Source organism: Haemorhous mexicanus, chromosome 2, assembly GCF_027477595.1.
Source record: "Haemorhous mexicanus isolate bHaeMex1 chromosome 2, bHaeMex1.pri, whole genome shotgun sequence".
Classification (NCBI taxonomy): domain Eukaryota; kingdom Metazoa; phylum Chordata; class Aves; order Passeriformes; family Fringillidae; genus Haemorhous; species Haemorhous mexicanus.
Genome location: NC_082342.1, coordinates 46,934,699 through 46,956,520, shown reverse-complemented (window position 1 = coordinate 46,956,520; position 21,822 = coordinate 46,934,699). Strand labels below are relative to the sequence as shown.

At 40.0% G+C, this 21,822-nt stretch overlaps 1 protein-coding gene across 4 annotated transcripts in view; it reads left to right on the top strand.

The window, feature by feature from the left end:
* Window positions 1-3,830: 3,830 nt before the first annotated feature.
* ALKBH8 (alkB homolog 8, tRNA methyltransferase) overlaps window positions 3,831-21,822 on the top strand; it is a 43,963-nt gene continuing 25,971 nt past the window's right edge. The window contains exons 1-8 of one of the 4 annotated variants that reach the window (XM_059838648.1): window positions 3,831-3,891; window positions 6,748-6,879; window positions 7,717-7,857; window positions 9,723-9,963; window positions 11,048-11,179; window positions 12,045-12,140; window positions 13,486-13,590; window positions 16,538-16,608. In XM_059838648.1, coding sequence (XP_059694631.1) covers window positions 7,726-7,857; window positions 9,723-9,963; window positions 11,048-11,179; window positions 12,045-12,140; window positions 13,486-13,590; window positions 16,538-16,608 — 777 coding nt within the window. In that variant the 5' untranslated portion in view covers window positions 3,831-3,891; window positions 6,748-6,879; window positions 7,717-7,725. Of the gene's footprint in view, window positions 3,892-3,944; window positions 4,331-4,988; window positions 5,290-6,747; window positions 6,880-7,716; window positions 7,858-9,722; window positions 9,964-11,047; window positions 11,180-12,044; window positions 12,141-13,485; window positions 13,591-16,537; window positions 16,609-21,822 lie in introns of those variants that run through there. The other 3 variants (XM_059838647.1, XM_059838649.1, XM_059838650.1) reach the window with 3 other exon arrangements.

Below are 21,822 nucleotides of genomic sequence, written 5' to 3'. Positions count from 1 at the left end.
GAGGACAAAACAATTCCATGAAATGTATGGTTTGCTAAGTATTGGTACATGTGGGACTTTGAAGGCTGAGGACAATCTACTGAGAGGATTTATTTGAGCAGAAAAAGCTGGCAGGAGCTTTACCGGGAATGTTTGAATTAACTTCATGGATATTATGCTTTCCAGTAGTCACGTCTAGGGAATTTACATCTCTTGGGGTCTTCCTTAATGAAATCAAGAAATTATCTGGATTTTTACCTCTGTGTCCACATGTTGCAGGAACCTCTCAAGAGCTAATTCTTTGCACTGGCACATCATAATTACAGTAATTTCGGTCTTATGCCTGAAAGTTCACAGGAATTTTCTGAGGACTCACCAGAAAAGGATCAAAGATTTTCTGTTTATTGGGGCTTACAGATTGTGCTCCCAATTCAAGTTCAGTATTAATGGTCACCCAGCAGTGTAGGCATTCTTTTTCAGTGTGTCTGACAACAGAAGCTAAAGCTGCTCCTCCCTGCCTCTAATAAACAGCCTTGAATTTCATTAGTGCAATCTCATGGCACACCAGAAGTGCTCAGTTTAGCTAACCCCTGTCCAATTCTAAACATTCACCGACTGATTTGGTTCTGCAGATGGCAAAATCTGTAGCTGTCCCAGTGGAGAACTGGAATCTCCCTGCTCAGAAAAAGCTGTGTCATCATGCTGAAGAAGCTTGCTCCACAAGAGGATCACACCTGGTAACAGCAGAAGCGAACCTGCCAATAACCATGTATTTGTGCCAGAAATCCAGTGTTGCCAAATATTACAGTTTCAGTGTGAGATTTATGCTATTTAGTGTATTTCTTGAAGTTTCAATACACTGAATCTTGAAATTTCAGGAAAAGTGCAGCTTTTTTTATTAAAAGAAAGGGGAAGAAAAGTACTCTAAAATCTTACATTTGCAGTAAAAAACTTGAAAAAGTTTGGAGATATTAAGAGAATGTAGGCTAAAGCTTAGAAACCAGAAAGCATACTGATACTACTTGACATTTTAAGTCTCTTGAGAATACAAGCATTTTGATCACTAGCGTTTGGAAAGCCCACTGATTTTAACAGGACCCAGATTTCTCATGTCTCTTTCAGTCTTATGCATTTGCTAACAAACTTCTAAAAGTTGTTTTTTTCTGGCTCTTTTTTAGAAAGAAATAGAAAATCTAGCATTGAACAGCACAAACACAGAATAAAAATGACATGCAGCACAGAGCCAGCCTTGCCTTCATCCTGAAAAATATAAGCCCTCGGCATTGCAGAGGTTTGTTATGGAGCTTTATTATCTCAAGCAGCAGCAGTTGCACATTTTGAATTTAGGTCAACACATATTTGTCCAAGTGCTGAATTATGACATGAATGCTATCCTAAAACAATTTATCTTGTGTCTCATCCTTTATTACAGTACTTTTCTACAGGAGTACTCATGGGTGATTTTGAGCCGGATTTTGTGCTAAGAGGTTTCTTTTTATTTCTGTAACAAACTGCTATCCTGAAATATATCCTGTTTGTCATGATTCTTAAACTCCACTTTTTTATACCAAGAGATTTGATATAGCAAATTCTATCTTCTTGTGATTCCCTTTTAATTGGGTTTGAAATTAATGGAAATCCAGTGTGATCACATTAGGCTACAGCATGGTTTGGCTTGCTTTGCTATAAAAGGGAGTAAGATTATCTTCCCACCTACGGACCAGTAACCTCTTGTTTGTTGAAGGAAATAGAAGTGTTTACTTGTTATCCTATGAACTTGATTCCCAGGGACTGACAAGTGCCTTGATTCTCCCCTGGGAATGTGGCCAAGATAAAATAGCTAACAGCATAGCAAATAGTGTAATTTGTTCCTGAGAAAAGTCAGTAGGATTTTATTTTCACCTATGATTAAATGGGAGCATGATATTCTGCTTTAGAAGATATCTTGATACGTTTCCTCATTATCAATTAAAAAAAAAAAAATAGAGCCAGAGCCAAGATTTTCTGATATAAAAGTTCTTTTTTTCTTAAGAAAACTATAAAGATTTAATCTCAAACTAGAATATTCGCTGATATATAAACCAAAATATTAAAATTATAAAAAAGGGATTTTTTAAAAAGAAATAATGAGTTTTCTGCTAATGCACTTTAAGTCAGAGATTATATTAACATCAAAGCTAAATGTATTTGAATCCCCATTTCTGTGAACTCTTTTGTGGGTTAGCCAGTGGTAATGTTGTTAATGGAGATGTATTTTTACTTGTCAAAAAGCACTGTGGTATCTGTAGGAGGAGTCTGTGTGCATCTTATCTAGCATGGAAGGAGAATGCACAGGGCTTCTGGGCTTAAATCATGAAGGACATAACAGTTCTAATTTGAAATATGCTTGTATTAAACCCCTAATCAGCCTTTAACTGTTTTCCTTTTAAATGGTGGAAATTTCCTATGTGAGAATGTTGTTTATAGAAGAAAAGTCTTGATGCATTATGAGAGGAAATATTATTGCTATATGCATGAAAAATTCTTGACTACTGCTAATCATACAGAGATACTTCAAAAAAAACCAACCTCACAGTGAGTTTGTTCTCCCCCAGAGATCACAGATAGACATGCACGTAGAATGGAGAGTGCACAGAATCTGGAATGTGGACACTTAAAAGAAACAACCTTTGGGCAGGTATTTTCCACTTGTCAGAACAAATTGGTAATGAATTACAAACTGGTATCATTAGCATCATCCTTTCAGCAGCTTTCAGGGTTGGGTGGTTTCCAGGGCTGAGAGCCTCAGAGAATATTTTAATAGAGACAGCAGCGGTTGATTCAGCCTGGTTGTTCTTTCTCCATTCATTCTGGCTCACAAGAAGAGCAGAGGCTGATGATGCTAAGGCTTAGTGTTCATAAAGGTTGAAAAGGTCTATCCTGTACTCTTACAAGGTAGGTAGCAAATATTCATACTTCAAATATAAGAAAACTTAGGCAGAAGATCTGTACTAACACAACACTTTGCTATCCACTGTGTGGGTCAAGGACAGAGGGTGACTGTGGTGGAGGAAAAGAAGTGGAACCACCCTTCTGACCAAGTAATTCCTACCTCACAAATATTACAGGCTGGTGGATATGCCCTGTCAGCCTCACATGCTCAGTGCCTTTGTGCCTTCCATACATGGAACAACTGTGTCCTCGGCATAGGGCATGGTATGCATTCCAAGGGAAAGAGAAAGGGTTTTTTTGTTATTGTTGTTTTGTGGTTGGTTGGATTTTTTGTTGTTTTCTTCTGGGTAAGCACAGCCATGAGTAGATTCCTCCAGAGTGTGCATCTGTGAAAAACTTGAGGAACTGGCTTCATTCTGCAGGTTTACAGGCTCATCAGTCACACCTTACATACCACCTTCCTGGGAATCCCATACATCACTGATGCTGAGAAAGGTTACATACCCACAGGAGGCTGAGGGAGGAAAAATAAAAATTAGCTTCATACTTAAATAGAGAAAGAGAAAAAAACCCATTAGGCTTTAGGCGATGAGATGCAGTGAGAAGTAGAATATTTGTCAGGTAAACAAATAGTAGGCAATCCCAAGTTCCAGCATTTTGGATAAAGAAGGGAGAAAGGTTATGTCTAGGGGCATAGTATGCAGCTTGGTTAGCCTATGAAGAAGAAAAATGAAACAAAGGCTTCTACACTGTCTCTCTGATTTAAGGGATCACTTTCTCCACAGGGAGTCAGTGAGGTGTGGAGCTGCTTCCTTCAAAGCCTGGCTTCGCTGACCTGCAATAAAGCGACAAACGCTCACAGCCGCGCCGCGCCGCCCGGCTCCGCTCCGCTCCGCGGGCAGCGGGCCGGGCGCGGCCGTGACGGCGCGGCGGGGGCGGTGCCGGGCCCGGTGCCCGCCCTGACATGGCCGCTTCCTGCAGGTAACGCGCCCGCCGGGCCGGGGCTGCGGCGTCCGGGCCTCGCTGGCCTCTGCCTGGGGACGGGGAGCCGCAGGCGGCCTCTGCCGCTGGTTCTCCTTCCCTCCCCTCTCGCCGTGCCGCCCTGTGCGGGGAGCAGAGCCCGCGGCGGCCTGGCCGCGGCTCCGGCTCCATCTCTGTCCCTGTCAGGACGAGGTGGTGTAAGCGGGAGAAGGCCAAGTCAGTCCCTTACGGCTGCCTCACAGCTTTTACAGCCTCCGCCGTGTGTACTCAGGGCAGAGAAGAAGGGACACTGCTGTGGGGGTGATGAGGCCCTGGAAGAAGTTGCCCAGGGAGGCTGTGGGTACCCCAATCCTGGCAGTGTTCAAAGATTTGAGAAGCCTGGTTTAGTAGGACGCGCCCCTGCCCATGGCACGGGGTTTGGGACTGGTTGATCTTTAAGGTATATTCAAACCCTTAACATTCTGTGATTCCAGGACGCGCTCCCGTGGTTATTCCTGCTATCGTTGCTGTTTGCAGCGAGTGCCCAGAGCCCGGGGGTTTGCGGGGTGTCGGTGGGAGGTTTGTGCTGGCTGTCCCTCCAGAGGTGCGATGGGACAGCCGCGGGACATGCCAGTACCTCCATGTGCGGGTGCCTTCCGGCGCGTTTGGCCCATGCTGCAGCTCTTAAATCTCACCTTAGGGCCTCCGGAATGTGTTTTTTTTTCCCCGGATGTTTATGTGAATACTGTGTCCTTATACTTCTGTTGTGGCGTGTCTGCGGCACAAAACCAAGCCAAAAGCGAGGCACAAAGATCGGGGCTTATCCCTGATCGTGGCGCTCCCTCTGCCGACAGCCGCCTCTCTGCTCTGCCCGGCCGCCAGGTACTTCAGTTTTCAGAGGCGGCTTCTACAGCAAACAAGCTTCGTGCATTGCGTTAAAGCTTTCCATTAACCTCTGTAGTAACTTCAGGCCAGTTTTGTAACCTTAGCTCGTATTGTAAAGGGAAACCGTTTTCAGTAACTACTTTTTAAAAATACTTGTTGTAAAACTAGGTGGTAACAGTAATGAATTCGACAGTGGATTAATCCTTTTTCTTCTGTAGTCGTATTGGCCTTTCTAAAGGAGGTGTGAGATCCTAGCAAATGAAGTTTCCTACTTCTATACAGTGCAGTGTGATTCCTTTATTCAGAAATCAGGGCAGACTTGGTTCCTGTGCCTGCTGAATTGAGCCGCTGGTAATGATGCAACAGACAAGACAGAGTTTAGACCCAGCTCAGACACAGACCAAGTGAATATTCTGCTGTCTCAGCTATGCAGATATTACTGTTCAAGATGCCTTCAGAAGCTGGAGGCCCCAGAGTGATGCTGGCAAGCATGACACAGCACATTAGGAAGGTCTTCAGCTTCTTGAGCAGCAGGTGAAAGGCTGAGTGTTGTGGGCTAGGTCATCTCTGCCAGTGTTACATGCTATTTAGACAGCTGAGTCACACCTCAGCTGTCCCTTGTTCAGTTGTTTTGTTCAGGGGTTATGAAAGGATAAAAAATAGTCTTTCAGCTTCAGTTTCTGTGCTAGTTTAACAAATATTGTGCCATGACTTCCTTGCTTTTGACTGGAGAATGTGGGCGTTTGTGAGGACCTGACTAAAGGCCTGACTAAACTCAGAAGTGCTTTCCCCAGAGATCAGATGAAGCCTTCCAGTATGTAGAGGTGTAGATGTTGTGGGAGAGGCCTGACCCTTTTAGTTTGAAGTCCTCTCTTCTGCAGGCTTTAGGACAGTGGTCTGACTGGTATGGGTGATGTGCATAGCCTCCATGCTTTTCCATCCAAATCCAATTTCCTTTGTTCCAAAGTGTTATCCTGTCCTGTATTTTTGCTCTCTTTCTGTAAACTCTCCAAGCCAAAGATGTGTCACTTTCCTGTGGAGTAGTTTGGGACTGCCTGATGCCCTCTCCAGAGGAACCTGTGCATGTGTAGGCTGTAAAGATGTGGGCTTTTGTTCACCTGTGTGTGGTAAATAAGGTGGGACAGAACAAGTCTTTTGCACCCAATTGTGTAGATGCTGATCCTTAGGGTCATAGGGTTTAGTGGTGGACTTGGCAGTTCTGGATTAACAGTCTTTTATAACCTAAATGATTTTGTGATTCTATGAAATATAATTGCACACGTTGGTCATAGTAGGCTTGCTGAAGGAGCCTGCAAGTCAGCTGAATCTTGGTAAGGATAACCCATTAGATGCACTTAGGAGAATTTTCTTCATAAAAACTTTTTGTGCCTCTTTTCATGTGACTTTTATTTTCCCCCTCTCAGCTACCTTGGCTTCTAATTATCTTATGCTTTTGGGTGTTGGTTTTTTAGTGGTTTTTGGGGATTTTTTTTTTTGGTTTCTTTTTTTATTGTGTGTGTGTGTGTCTCACTGTGCTTTCTTTTTTTGGTTTAAGCAAGTTTGAGATTTTTTTGATCGTTATTTAACTAATGAAGGTTAAGAGGACCATTGGTCTCTTTATTTAACACTGCTGATTAAGTGAAGAATCTTACTTTGAACTGTTTTGAGCTATTGTCAGTATTTTATAACAATTTTACTAGCATGTCAGTGCTTGTTTAAAACAAAATTTTTCCAAGTCATTCAACACAAAGTTGCAGCAAATACTAATATGAGGGGGTTTTTTACCTTTACCATTTTTTGTGGTACATTGTCATATTATCCTGGTTGTGTCTGCACTTTAGGTATTGGGAAGCACCTCTGCAGTCATGCAAGTGGATGAGTGACTGTTGGGGCAGTTGACAGAGTTAAATGATTACATATAGGGGTGATTGACCTAGTTTTGTTTTGTTTTTTTCCCTTAAAAATAACTGAAACAAAACCATTTTTTGACAGGAAGAGAAGATGGAAGGATTGTTGTTGGGTCAGTGATGATAAAAGAATGGAATAGGACAGACAGCTGCAGTTGGATTGTCCAGCTATATTGTTAGGAGGATTTTAAGAAAAGAAGATACCTCTAAAATACAGGTAAGGGATTATATTATGGGGAGAGATAAAGTCAAAGTCAAACTGCATCAATGTCTGGGAGCTTTGTCTTGCATGAGATCTGGACTCCTCCCTTGAATTTGAAGGAAGTAGGAAAAAAAAAGGAAAAGAATGTAGGCTCAAAGAAACATGGGAAGGTACTATATGATCTCAATGTAGTGTTAGACCAAAAGTGGCAAAAGATGCAGCAAAACCTGGAGAATGCCACTGACCTTTAAGTACTCATTGATTGGTAAATTCTGTGTTGCCATGAAATTCAGTAGTTAATAAATATATATATTTATATATATGTACAGAGTTTTCTGTTCCTTCACACAACAGGAATGTGACTTCCATTAAGTTTGGGAGATGTGGGGAACATCCTTGTTGCTTGCTCTAGGACAGATAAGTATTGCACACATCTTTCTACTCTCAAGAAAGGCAAGTTTGGCCAAATGTCACACTTGGTTGCAGTTAGGTAAAAGGAGCCAAACATTTCAGCTCCAACTGAAGCATTTGGTGAGGCATGAGAATAACTAAAAAGCTGAGACAATGTGAATCTCATGGCAGTTCCACACGTAATTTTTTTCTCATGTTCTGCTCTGGAGAGACTGTAAAGAAAAGGAAATCAGCTGAAATTGCTGTATGAAAACAGGAGGGGTAGACAGGTTAAAACCCACAAATGGATCTAATGATCTGTGAATGCGAATAAAGGAGTGAAGAGGAAGAGAAAAATGGGAAAATGAAATCAACCATTATAGCAATCTTTTAAATCTTTATTTTTGGGAGAGATCCTTTTCAGCAGGACACTTACTATGTGTTGCTATTTCTGTTTTCCAGAACACCAGTATGGAAGCTAGAACCAGTGAAGATCATTTGAAAGTCCAGAAAATGAAGAAGAAGGTGTTGAGGAAGCAGGTCAGAGCTCAGCATACGTTGATGAGACATGAGGGCATAAAGTGTGTCTCCCATGCAACACAGGTAGTTGTGATTTTGATGGTAGTATTAAAATGCTGCTTATCTGTGTTCTCTTCTCACATGTGTCTTGTGTAAAATGCAGTTTTTTAAAAATGGATTTCCTGCTATTGAGGGTTTTCTGTGCTTCTCGGATTTCAAAGCAGACCTATACTTCAGCAGTTCAGGGTCTATGGGGAGACTATGGCCTTTGGATAAGGTTTTTTTTTAACCTGAAACAGTAGTTACTTGGGTTAAGGAGGAGGAAGAAGCATTGGAAATGCTATCAAAGAAGATAAACTTTTCTTCTCTTTCTCTGTGTTTTCTTTTTTTTCCTCTCAGGCTTCTAACTTTTGTACCTTTATATCTTCCATGGTTCTCTGTCAAGTGTAATTTGTCTCATCTAAGAAAAACACGTCTATCTTGGAAATCTTTTCCATCTTGTTTTTATTAAGGCCGTGGTTCTGTGGGAGTTGAGCTGGTTGGCTGACTTGCAGCTGTTTAAATGGAGACAGCTTTCTCTTTCCTTGCAGAAAAGAGACCTAGCAGAAAGCTGCTTGGATTTTTGGTTTGTAGTGTTCTGTGCTACAAATTTGTAGTGGAGTTACAGCAGATCAGAGAATGGCCTCTGAGATAGTGATGTAGCTAAAAGTGACAGGAACTTGCAGACAGGGAAAGCAGAGTTTCTAATTTCACTCTCTCATTTATGAGGGAATAGAAATGGCTTGAAACACTGTAGAGCAGTATCATGTACCCTATGCTTGTTCATCCTGATCCTGAAAATTCTTCCCATTCAAATATGGAAACATCAGTTAGATCTTTATACATTTTTGTAATAAAATTTGAATTTAATTTTTGCTCAGATTTCAAACCACATGGACAGATGTTAATGACTCAGCAATCTTGTTTATATTGTAAACTCTTAAGTACAAAGAGTGTGTCTTTCTTGTGTTGCTTGGAAATGGGTCTGTAATTTGGGACTTATTCCCCTTGAAACTGTCCCAGGTACCAAATTATCCATCTAATCTATCCAAAGAGTAATTTTGGGGTCCAGCAAAGTCCTTATTGGTGACAGAACATTTGAATAAGCGATATGTGAAACAAACTCATAGTGCTAGTGGTAAACTTGTGTCAGGAATATAGAAAATACTTCCAGGCTTTGTGCAAGAGTCTGACTATCTCTGAGTTAACATCATCAGTTGCTGCATGTGCTGCAGCAGTTGTGTAGTGGGGTCTTTGTAGATTAAGTGTGAAAGAAGTGGTTTGAACCTCTGCATGTCCTTCACACACATGGGTCTCTCCATCAATAATATTCCAGAAAATAGCAGTAATTAATAATGAGGTAAATCTTGAAAAATATGATCCTTGGCAGACAGCCTGATGCAGAGCTTAGAACAGATGTTAACAGAGCCTTCACAATAGGCATAATCACAGCAGTACTCAGCGTGTAATTTTTTTTAATGACCCTCCCCTTTGGTTCTAAACCTCATTTTCTGTTTTTTTAGAGAAGTGAAATGCTGTTGTTTGAATTAATTGAACAGTTTTCCCAGCTGTTCCAGAAACCACCAAAATAATGTGTGCCAGTGCCACTGTTTGCTTGCAGTACACTTGTCACACGTGCCACTTCAAAGCGTGCGTTAACTGAGGAGGTGTTTCTGATAGAAGTTGCAAGGCTTTCAACCACACTGTGTGCTGGGCAAGCAAAGGTTGCATTAGCCTTGTATAACAGGCTCATGGAAATGTAAACATCTTGTGCAGAATACATAAAAGAGGGCTCATGGGTTTAATTTTTTTTATAGTGCTGTTCTCTTGGTAAAATGTTAGTTTCTAATGAACCGACGACAATAGTCACTAATCATTTTTGTTTTGTTTTTTAATTCTTTTTCAATTAGAGCCTGGTTATTGCCAATGCTGGTCTTGGTAATGGGATGAGTAGGCAGCAATTGCTCAGAATACTAGAAGAATATGGAGCAATGGAAACAGTCTTAATGCCACCAAATAAACCATACTCATTTGTGAAATACAGAACAGCAGAAGAAGCCAAGAAAGCCTTTAATGCCCTTAATGGAAAGGAAGTAACACTAGAAGACTGTGGCCAAAACATTGTTCTATATATTAATTTTGTGGAAAAAGGTACAGTTTTTCTGCTCTCCTATATATCCAGCTTCCTGCATACTGCTTCCCTTTCTTTTTACTTCTTGGGTTGTAAATACAGGTAAAAGCACACTAGTTTTGGTAAGCAGATGCAGAGAATGAAAGCTAGAATCTGAGATTCAGGACATAAAGTAATCTTTGCTCCTTGGATTCCGGGTTAGGATACTCTAATTTCAGTTCTATTACTTGGACGCAAAAGGGAAAAAAGGATTTGACTAATTTCTTGACCATTCAGTGCATGGAAGTTTTGTGATTAAGCAGCCTGGAGAATCTCTGGGCAGATAATTGGATTTCTTGTGTGACCCTAATCTCGCAATCTCTGTCTCAGCTCCAAGAAGAAAATGCACAATTAAATTTCTGTCTTTTTTCCCCCTTCCCCCCATTTCTTTTGGTTTTTGTGGCTGATTATAAGCTATTTACTAAGAGAACTGTTGCTCTTTCTGTGAGCTTTCATAGTGTCTAGCAAAAAGGGCTCCTGGTGTCGGTCTGTACATTCTGCTAGCAAATAGCTTTTTTTGAGCTCTTACGAAAGCAAACTGAATGTGCCAACATCAATGACGTTTTACTTTCACCTAGGTACTGGTTCTGTTTCTGTTTCTACTTTCACTGGTACTGTTCTGTACTCCATATTTGTACCTATTTGATTACAGAGTACTCTGTCTGTAGAAGCTGCTGATATGGTAAATCACTACAATTCTACAAAATTAAAATGAAATTCAGGTGGAACCTGAAGTGATTGGGAAATTCTGTTTATCATTATTTTTACAGGAAAACCATAAACAGTTTTGTGTTTAAATACTGTAAAGTCTTGTTCGTCTTACGCAGTAAAAGTTTTAGAAAGAGCTGGAATGATGTAGAACTGGGGCCTTACTTACCCTGTTTTGTCATGACAAAAAGGGATCATTCTTTCTCCAAATAAGACCACAATGAGGGCTCCATTGTATCACTAAACATTTCTGCAGCTGTGCTATATTCTCATACAAAGTAATTATATCTCCATAGGGAACACAGGTTTTATTTTCTCTAAAGAGTGACAAAATTCTCTTTTTTTCATATACCTCAGTTTCCCTGCAAAATGCTGTTCCTACAAGCTTGCCTCCAGGCTTAATGGTAATTGAAAACATTATTTCTCCAGAGGAAGAAAGGAGGATGTTGGAAAGTATTGACTGGAAAGCGGATGAAGATACTCAGAATGGTGGGTACAACCATAGGAATCCAGACATTCTATACTTTTCTGCTGTTTTTTTTTCCTGCAGTTTCAGGTTACAGGAAGTCTACATCTTGGGAAATGTATTGTCAGAAGTGATTCTGTGGTTGCTCTTAGCATTTTAGAAATTAGGTCTTATACTGCAAGTGATCAGTTCCTTGGGACAAGTGATCTGAATTGATATGCTAGAATGGATTTACTTGAATAGCAAACCTTCATCCAGAGACAGTTGAAGTCTTTTTTATGTGTCTTGTGCCAAGCACAAGAGTGTTTGCAATTTGATGTCCAAGTGAAGAGCTGTGTATTCTTTTATGTAAAAAAAGACCTTAGTGAGGCATACATTCTGGATGGTTTCACTTGAGTTTTTGGAGTCAAATCCTTCAATAAATGAATTCTTGGAAATCACTTCAGAGTTCCTGTGTAAATTTGTTCCGTGGGGCAGCAAAAAAGGTTATGCTGACCTTAGCTAATGTGTAACTTGGTGATTAATGAGAGTGATGGATGTTGATCTATCTGTAGGGTATTGGTCAGGTGTGAATTCAAAGATCAGGGCAAGAAAAAGATGCATTAAGCATGGCTGAAAAGAATTGGTATTCCCTGCTTCTTGCATATACAAAAACACCATCCCTTTGACTCAAAACAGCAGTGAATGTGATGCTTGATGAATTACAAAAGATAATAAGCAGAAGTGTGTACGTGAAGAACAAGGGTCACATATACTGTTTTAACTGCTAATTAAAGAATGTTTAGGCTTAACAGGTAGGATGGAATAGGGAAACATGGTAAATTCCCTGCAATGTTTCATATAGTTTTTATGTAGTCTAATCTTATTTAAAGTTACGTGTTTTTACAGCCCAGAAGACTTTAAAGCATAGAAGAGTAAAGCATTTTGGATATGAGTTTCGCTATGATAACAATAATGTTGATAAAGACAAACCATTACCTGGAGGTGAGAATTTCCCTATTAAACTGTGCTTATTTTGCACTGATGTTTGAACCATTATATAGAGCCTTTAAGCCTCGCTGGGTTATGGCTGTGAGAGTCTGGTTAAAGGACAGCCTTTGCTGTATCTTAAGCACACAGAAAAGTGCTTTTGAATTTTGAGATTCATTCCAAATTATTGTTAGTGCTTTAAACTTGTTGTCCAGTCACTTGGAGCCAAAGGTTACTGCCCTTTGTTGAGCTCTGGTTAAATAAGGCTTTTGGGATTGTAATTGTCATTCCTTTTTAGCTTTTTGTTCCATAAAACAATTATGTGTTACAAATTGTTTATTAATTTATTTGGGGGATGTGACGTACGTTGCTGTATATATTTATCTCAACCAGCTTGAAACTTGCTGGATGCACACTGAAATAAAATTTCCTTTGCTCTGAAAGCAATTTTGTAAAGGTTTCAATAGCTCATATTGGGAGTTGAAAGCTGTGAGTCAGAGCAAAGCAAGTGAGTCATCTTATAGACTTAGATTTAAAAATAGCAAAATAGGAGAGTTAAATTCCTGTAAAACTTGAAGGTGTTTAAGGTGGTGCATGTGTACTCGGGTGGATGTAGCATGCAATAGGATTCTGATTATCTTAAGATTTTAACTGTGAAGCTATATCATTGTAGGAGGATTGATATGCGAATTGTTTTCTAGTCTCACAGACTATCTAGTGTGTCAGAAAAGCATAAATACTTCTTGGGAGAAAACAAGAATAAAAATCAGTAGATTCATAGAAGGGATAGTAGTAACATGTTTGTTGGTCTTTCCTTCAGCAGAAGTTTTCAATCAAGTCCTCAGGTAAAATAGCAAACCAAAGCTTCAGTGGCGGACTATGCCTTCCATTCCTGTTTCAAGACCAGCTTAACTTCAGCAGATTTTTTGGTGATATTTAATGTAAATCAGTAGCAGATTTTCAGGGAATAAATTTTTTAGAGAGCTCTCTGCACAACTGACTCTCTGTGTAATAATTTTGCTTCTTGACTGCAACTTTTTTATTGTAACTGGTGAAAACCTTTCCTCTGATTTGATGTGGTTTTATTTATGCGTAGAGCTACTACAGTTTGCATTTGTAAGGAGTAATCTGTTTCTGAATGCAGAGGCCTTGGAAGGTGGCCTTTAATTTTGAGATCTTCAAGAATATTGGACTTGAAGATTAGGCCCCAAGTTCTGATGTGTGTGTTAGCAGCAGATGCAGAGTAATCATCATTAAAGATGGACTTGCATGTATATGAAGCTACTTCTATGTATTTTCCTAGTTATATTTATTGTAAAAAGCTGTCCTGTCTTGTTTACAGTTCTCTTTCTGTAACTAGGTCTTCCTGAAATTTGCAACCCATTCTTGGAGAAGTGCTTAAAGCAGGGATATATCAAACATAAACCTGATCAACTGACTGTAAATCAGTATGAACCTGGACAAGGTAAGTTAATCTGTCCCTCAAAAATGTTGAACTCTTTATTTTATACAGTGGTTTAACCCTGGTAGGTAACTAAGCACCATGCAGCTGCTTGCTCCCTCCCCTCACTGAGGTAGAGGAGAGAATTGGAAGATAAAAGTGAGGAATACTCATGGCTTGAGATCAGGACAGTTTAGTAAGTTTAAAAAACAAGGCAAACAAAACAAAGGAAGACAAGTGATGCAAAAGAAAAAAATCCTCAGCTACTGGCCAGTCAGTGCTTAGTCCCTGAGTAATGACATCCGTGGTAAACTTCACCCTTTGTGTTATTACTGATCACGATGTCATATGATCATATGGAATATTCTCTTGGTCACATGGGGTCATTTGTCCCAGCTGTGTGCCCTCCCAGCTTCTTGTGCACCCCCAGCTGACTTGCTGGTGAGGAAGCATGAGAACCATAAAAGACCTTGAAGCTATGTAAGCACTGCTTAGAAAGAGGTAAAACATCCATGTATTACCTGCACTGTTTTCGTCACAAATCCAAAGCATAGCACTCTACAGGCACCTGTGGAGCAGATGAGCTACATAACAGCCAAACCAGTACAACTTCCCTAAAAAGCAGGAGAGTGTAGCATCTGACTGTGGAATAGTGTAGGAACAGGATTTAAGCACCGGCTTAGTGTACTTCCTCTGTGCCCACAGATGGCTTTGAAACAAAACTAAAGTCTTAGTACCGGTTTCTGCACATGGGAACTTAGATTTAGAAGTGCAGTTTTTGATACAACTGTTACAGAAAATGATGGCGTTTGAGCCCAAAGCCATGATTTTAAAAGTAACTATAAAAAGATAGAGGCATAAATAGTCATATTTGGTCTTCTAGTTAAGTGGGTTTTTTTACTCCAAACTTGTATTGCTTCCTGTAATGTGCATACAGTCTCCAAGAAATGGAGACTCTCCTGCTGTTAGTACACACGATGTAATGTTAGTGCATGTGATATATGGAGTCTTAAGTATGATGCAAGCAGTGTTCCCTTATCCTAGCAGTAAGGAATTACTGTATTTTTTTTTTTTTTTCCAAACTGGAGACTACTGAAGAAAAACAAGCTTCTAATCACACTTCTAGGGAACAAATCACGTGCTGTACTTTTTGCTAAGCTTAGTCATCAAGGTTAAGTATCTGGCTTGCTTTCCAGGGTGAGTATCTCATTTGTCCTTAGCTTTACTCTCAGAATTAATGTCTGGCAGCTATTACAGTGTCTGCTGAACAGGGGTCTGAAAAGCTGATCCTATTTGTTTGTGTATCTGACAATCTGCTAAATTGATACAGTTTTGTACTTCTGGCTGGGACATCTGAGGAAATTAGTTAGGATTGTGGATTTCTATCAAGAGTGGAAGCAGGTTTTTTTGAAAAATCAAACAAAAACCCAATCCCAAGGAAAAAATACCCTTTCTAAAGTGCAAATCATTAGGATATGAATGAGCACAGAATGCAGTCAGATTAATACTGCCCGCATCTTGGTTTTGAGCTGTTTTTTCACTGGAAATTATACTTGAAATTTTAGAAAGAGAGTTATGAGTATCTAAGCTGGAGAGGCCACACATAAGATAGATTAAATGAGGTGTGTGGGTCAGTGTGGTCTTGGTTGCATTACTGGTGGCAGTGTGGAGAGCTGTCAGTGTTCTCCTGCTGCACAGTGAATTGCACAGACTTCAGTGTGCCTCTAGAAGCAGAGGCTCAGTGCTTTGTACCGAGGCAAAATTGTGAGCTGTAGCAAACAGGTGTCTATCTGTCCTTGGTTTTCAAGTCTCGCTGATTTTTCTGTCAGAATAAATGTTGGTCTCATAAAATGCTTGTTCTATTTTTGCTGAAACTAATGGAATTCAGAATATTTACATCTGGATGTAAAATCTGCCGTATAATAAGGGTGCTTTATAGAGCTGACTGACACTTCAGAAAAAATTGTCTTCAACTCAGAAATTCTGTACAGAGCCCAAAATGAACTTGGGTAGAATTTTTAATAAACAAATAAAACTGTTTCAGTTTGGATGGTATAGGAATGACTGTCTGCCTTGGCCTGCTGTGGATCAGAGGAAGGTGCAGTTGCAGCTCTCCCAAGCTGTCTGCTGTTCTCCCTTGCTCACTGCTGACTGCCGTTCCCCACCATGTGGTGAGATCTTGCTGTGGCATGCACATTGCTGTTGGCATTAAAATGTGTGACACAAGCTGCAGGGATTGGCAGTTTCTTTCCAATTAGCAGATATGGAAGAAAAATCTAAACAAACCTTTAAAAATGACTGTCCTTTTGGCAATTCTCAGTTATGTGTGTGTACTCAAACACACACTAACAGATGTATTACCCAGGGGTTAGCCTAGCAGTGGTGTTGCTTTGCCTAGGAAGTGCAAAGCAGAGGCAGACTTCATCCTAACAGTGCCTGCCTCTGAGGTAGCAGGTCCTAATGCTAAAGCTGAAATTCTTAATGCAGTCATTTGCTTAGGAAATCGAGGGATCTAAAATTACTCCTCTGTGAAGGGAGTGAGGAAGAAATATATTATCGTGGATGAACTAAAGCCCAAAAGCACCATAGGTAACCTAACTGTTGCTGTTAAGGGCTAAACTGCCTGCAAAGAGAGCCAAGTGCTCAAGCTTCTCTCTGCATCAGGGAGTCATCCAGGAATGAGCAAGGCCTTGGAGTAACCTGAACTATCTTCTAGGTAGTTCCACTGCTTATACAAGGCACTTAGGTTAATTGTGTCCATCTAATCTGGGTGTAAGACTCTTGCCCCAAATTGGAAGGCAGTTCCCTTGTTTATGGTAAGTTTTGTTTGTTCAACAATACATCCCAGTTTTCCATATGGACAGCCATAGAAATAGAGCTTGCCAATGGAGATAGCACTCTATTACTGTTGTTGTTATTATTATAATTTTTGTATTCACTTTTTTGTTGTTTGTTTGTTTGTTTTTAACAGGAATCCCCCCTCATACTGATACACATTCTGCTTTTGAAGATGAAATAATCTCTCTCAGTTTGGGAGCTGAGGTAAACTTGATGTTTGCATGTGGTCTGATGCTTTACTGAGAAGTTCCATTTTCATATTGTTAATTTGATTTTCCATGGTGTCTGTCCACATTCATCCGAACTTAACATCAAGTATGAAAGGTGGTGTGATATGCTAATTAAAAAGTAACTGCAATATGATGTTGCCACTAGAAGATTGATTGATACAATGATTGAAAGATCGTTGATACAATGATTTTCTAATCTTGGCATTCAGGTCTCCATTGACCTTCCTTCATCTTTATTTCATGCTTTAATTCCATATATTCTGCTTTAGTACTGCAGCCCTGGGCTTTCTTATCCTTTTTCTTATCCTTTCCATTCCAGTGAAAAGGCTGACTCTGGCACAGATGCTCTCTTACTTCATTGATGTAACACCATTGCAGCATACCTCAGCATACCTGAGACCTTGATGGTCTCAGAGATGGCCAAAAGCACAGTGATTTTAATCACGTGAAAAATACAAATCTTTCTGGGAAGTGGTCTGCATGGAGCATTTTGAAGCTGTAAGAGGTTGGAATGTGTACATTTCAACCAGGGACACAGCCAGACTTGGACCATTTCTAGATATTTCAGGCACAGGCATTGCATTACAGCCTGTTAGGTTTCTCACAAATTTCAGTGCCTTTTCCTAATGGACCATAAATACACTTTTCAGGTGCAGGCAGTCAAAACACAGATGTAGTTAAACAAGCCAGTGGCCCATGAAATGCTCTGTTTACGGTTTTTCTTTCTACTTCTTCTACAAATTTTTATGATTTCTTTGTGGTTTTGTACACTTAGCTCTTCATCTGATATTAAAATGAAATTATCAGTTGCAGTAATTGTGATTTACCTATTTTAGGTATTTCTCTATTCCCATTAAATCTTACCAGAGGCAAAATTTACACACTCTATTAATGAATAATTGGACTTACACATACAGCATCAACATTTGGTGTCTTTCTCTTCTCTTTTTTTTTCTCTCGGTAAGGTGTTTTTTCCTACCTGAATACATCAGGCTGCAATGTGGTGAAAAACATGCATAAAGCCATATGTCTTGTCCTTTCTTTGTTCTCTTCAACAGTAAATGCACATATTTAAATAAAAAGTGCCATAAAGAAATAACCTTGCGACCAAGCTGGTTCTGTATTCTATTTTGGAAATTGGCAGACACTTCAGAGGAAGAAAAGGAAGCAGAATGCCTCATTATACTGAGTAATGGAAAGAACATTTCTTTCAATTGCTTATATGCTTGTCCCTCCAGGATCTGAGTTAGGCAGATTGTGATAATTAATAACTACAATAAATGCTTTGGCTTATGAAAAAGAAGTCTGGCAGGACAGAGGACTAAACACAAAGACCCTCCTAGCCTGGTGACTTAGTTATCACCACAGATTCTCAAACTTTTTGTATCATCTTCACATGCCCACAGAACTGTTTAGGTTGGATGGAATCTCTTAAGGTCATGTAGCCCAAGCTCTTCCTTAAGTAGGGTCAGGTTGTCCAAGACTGTGTCTGGTTGTGTTTTGAATGTTTATGCAGATGGAGACTGCAGCACCTCTGTAGGCAATATTTTGTAGTATTTGACTTCTGTCACAGTAAAAATCCAAACTGTTTCTTTGTGTTCTGATGGAATAGCATGGGATTTAAATTGTGTCCATTGTTTCTTGTCCTGTTGATGTACGTTGTTAGGAAGAATCTGGCTCCTTCTTCTTTATTCCTTTCTGTCATTTATTTTCACACATTAATAAGAGCCATCTTGCCTGACCCTTAGCCATCCCTTGTCCAGGCTGGTCAGTCTCAACTCTTTCAGCATCCTGTTATGTAAAGATATTTCTTAATAATCTTTTTGGCCCTGTCCTGGACTTGCTCTAGTAAGTCCATGGTGTTCTTGTAGTGGGAAGCCCAGTCCAGTTCCACTACTGGACAGAGTACACAAGATACCTCCTCACCAGGGCTGATAAGTGAGGAAGGATCATCTCCCTTTACCAGCTGAGTGCTCTTCTAATGTAACCCAGGATGCTGTTGACTTTTTTTTTTTCCCAAGAGTACATCTGTGGTTCATGTTCAGCTTCTTGTCACCACGATCTCAAGGTCATTTTTGGCAAAGCTGCTTTCTAGCTCATCAGCTGCCAGTGTGTAAAAATACATGGAATAATTCCTGACCAGGTGCAGGACTTGGCACTTCTGTTTGTAGAACTTCATGAGGTTCCTGTTGGCAGCAGTTGTCCATCCTGTCCAGATCCTTCTGAATGGTGGCACAACCATCTGATATCAGCCACTCCTAGTTTTATTTTATCTGCAAATGTGCTGAATGTGTGCTCTGTCCCATCATCCAGGTCACTAGCCCTGGTATCAATCCCAAGGGCAGCCCACTAGTGATGTTTAATTTGTTTCTGCAAATCTGATTTATGTTGAAAAAGGAATAGTTATTGGCCTGTATGTTCATTTTAAATATAAATAATCTTGTGAAATAAAGGCATGATTCTTCACAACGCTGCATTTGTCTTGCATCAGACAATCTACGGCAATCCAGGTTCTTAAGCCTGTATGAAATGAGGTGGAAATATAGGTGTGAGATCCTCTTTCCTATCTCAGTCTCATGAAGCAGCTTTATCAATGGGTACAGAGTGGCCAAGTGGTGGCCCTGGTCAGTGCAATCCATCGTGTTTTGAGGAGTTTACATTATGGATTCAACTTGTTTTGAAGGAGGAAAATCTCATTATTGCTTTGCACTTTTGCCTAGCTTGTAAAAACCACTGAATAGTTAAAACCCAAAGCAGTGCGAGGTGATTTGTCTTGTCCTATAATACTTCAGGAAAAGTGGGGGTCTCAGGCTAATCTTTCTGTTTGTAACCCATTTCTGTGCTGTCTCCTGGGAAACTGCAGAATAAAATGAGACTTTTAGAATGTCCTGTGGGCTTATAATTGCATTTTATAAATCACGACATTCACCCTGTCTTTATAGGAATTGATACACTGAAATTATTAATGAATATCAGTTTCAATGCTCTGTTATTGAATGCAACTTTCTTTTATTCAGAAATTGTCATACTAGGAAAGACAAGGCAATGTGGTAAATTTAGGTGAACAGTCTTTTATTAAACTTAATGGCAAATCCTTTTCTGTATCCATAAATTGAACAAAGTACTGCAAAACAGGGATCAGTCCTTTCTGTTGAGAATTTTGATTTTATTTCAGTTAGGTGTTATTTTCAGTGCCTCCATTTGGTGTCTCTAAAGATATGCAGTTTTACAGTATTTCATCAGAAGCCTGGCCAAGTTTGCAGCTGTCTCAAAAGAATCCTAATTTTAACCTGTGTTGAATTTCTTTTTGTAGGTTTGCCGCAGGAGCTTGATCAATATTGAGATTTCTTTTTTTCCAGTTTTCCTTATTTGCCATTTTATATGCTGCTGTGTAAGCCTTGATTCATTAAAACTTTAGAAATACAGAGGTAGCATTTCTATTATGAGCTAATTAGTGCTATGAACATACCCAACCCATGGAAGAGTTTTCCCTTCCTGGCTGCAGATCTTACTCCCAATCTAAAGTTACCAACAACCTGTGTCCCTCCTCATCAGCTCTGCCCTGCTGTGTCTGAGACTGCTGTGGGACACCCACTGTGTCAGACAGCAAAGCACAGTCATAGTTTGCTCCAAAGGGATGTTGGTTTGGCACAATATCCTGATTTATGTTGCTGTGTCCCATTTTCCTAAGATGCAGCCCCAGGCTTGTCATTCTCTTTTCCTTAGCTCTGTTTTTCCTTGCCTTACTCTGCTTCCTGTGCTTTGGGCTGGCAAAAGGCTGGTACAAACACAGAACTGCAGTGATGCTCCGTCTAGGCCCTGACCTAATGACTGAGGAAGGAAAGCTTTAGGGATATCAGCCAGATTTGTGGCTCTGGGTTAAAGAGGGGGCCTGTGTACAGATCATCCTTGACCTCTGCCTAGCTTCTGTTCATCTGACCACATTCATCATCTCTTAGCCTGTGGATCTTAAGTACTTTGATCTATAAAGAAAACGTGTGAGTCTCTTTAAGCCTTGAAAGCAGAGCAATGTTTCAAAGAAAAGCTTCACCAGACCTTTTGAACAACCTTTGAGTATGGTCATTCTAGAACTGATAGAATGAGGTATGCTGCTTCTACTCATCTCTCAGTCTGATAATTGACCCTTTTTCTGGCACTTTTGCTTCTTACAACTGTTGATCTATTTCCAATCTGTCCTGGCTAACAAACAGAAACCTGGGGCTGGTATAGCAGCAGCTGTTTCTGTAATAGCTGAGATTTTATGAGAAGCCTTTAGGAAGTCTAGACTGTACCCAGCCTTTGACAGTTAGCAGCTGTTTTGTGTCTTGCATGAGCTTTAATAAGATAGACAGGCACTAGGTATTGCTGTGTGATCCAGCTCTTGCTCTGCTTATCTTGGTTAATTGCTAATTCAGTTTAATTTGCTGTTTACATATATATTGCTTTATTTTTCGTGTAAGGGAAGGCAGAAAGCATCTTACCTATTCAAAGAATTACTATGGTAGTGGCGATACCTAAGTTTTTTTTTCTCTATGTTGGCAAGATGATGGTGCAATAGCAGTGATAGTCATCACTACTTAAAATAAGATTGTATTGGCAGAATCAAATTGTCTCTGAACCCAAATGGAAGATACTAATTTTAATCACTACAACCTAATGCTGAGTTTAGAAGTTTGTTCAGATGAGGTAGGATTCCTAAAGCTCAGTAATGTGCTTTTCCAGTCTCTAAGACAAGAGCAACTCAAGAAACATGTCTTACAGTCATGGATTTTATTGGTTCTTGAAGAATGGCAACTTGCAGTGGTTTTAGCTGGAAATCCAAATGGGCATAATTTATAATTGTATGCCAAGTTTAGTTGGTTTGTCCCATTTAATGTGGTATTTCATTTTTGAAAACTAATGAGAAGCCCCTCCAAGTGGAAGGTGTGCTGAGCACTGCAAGTTAAATGCATCAAGCTTCATAAATCTGTCTCTTCAAGCTTCATAAATCTGTTTGCGTTTGCTTTTTATAGGTTTGTCTTGTGTGTTTATTTCTGTCCATGTCATGCCATGGTTGACTGTCACTGGGCTTGGATGAGATACAAGAACCACCAAAATCAAGGGAAAACTTCCTTTGATGTAATTGAACATTGAAATATGCCCTCTGAGATAAGCAACAAAGCCTGCAGCCCCTTCATGGGAATACTTA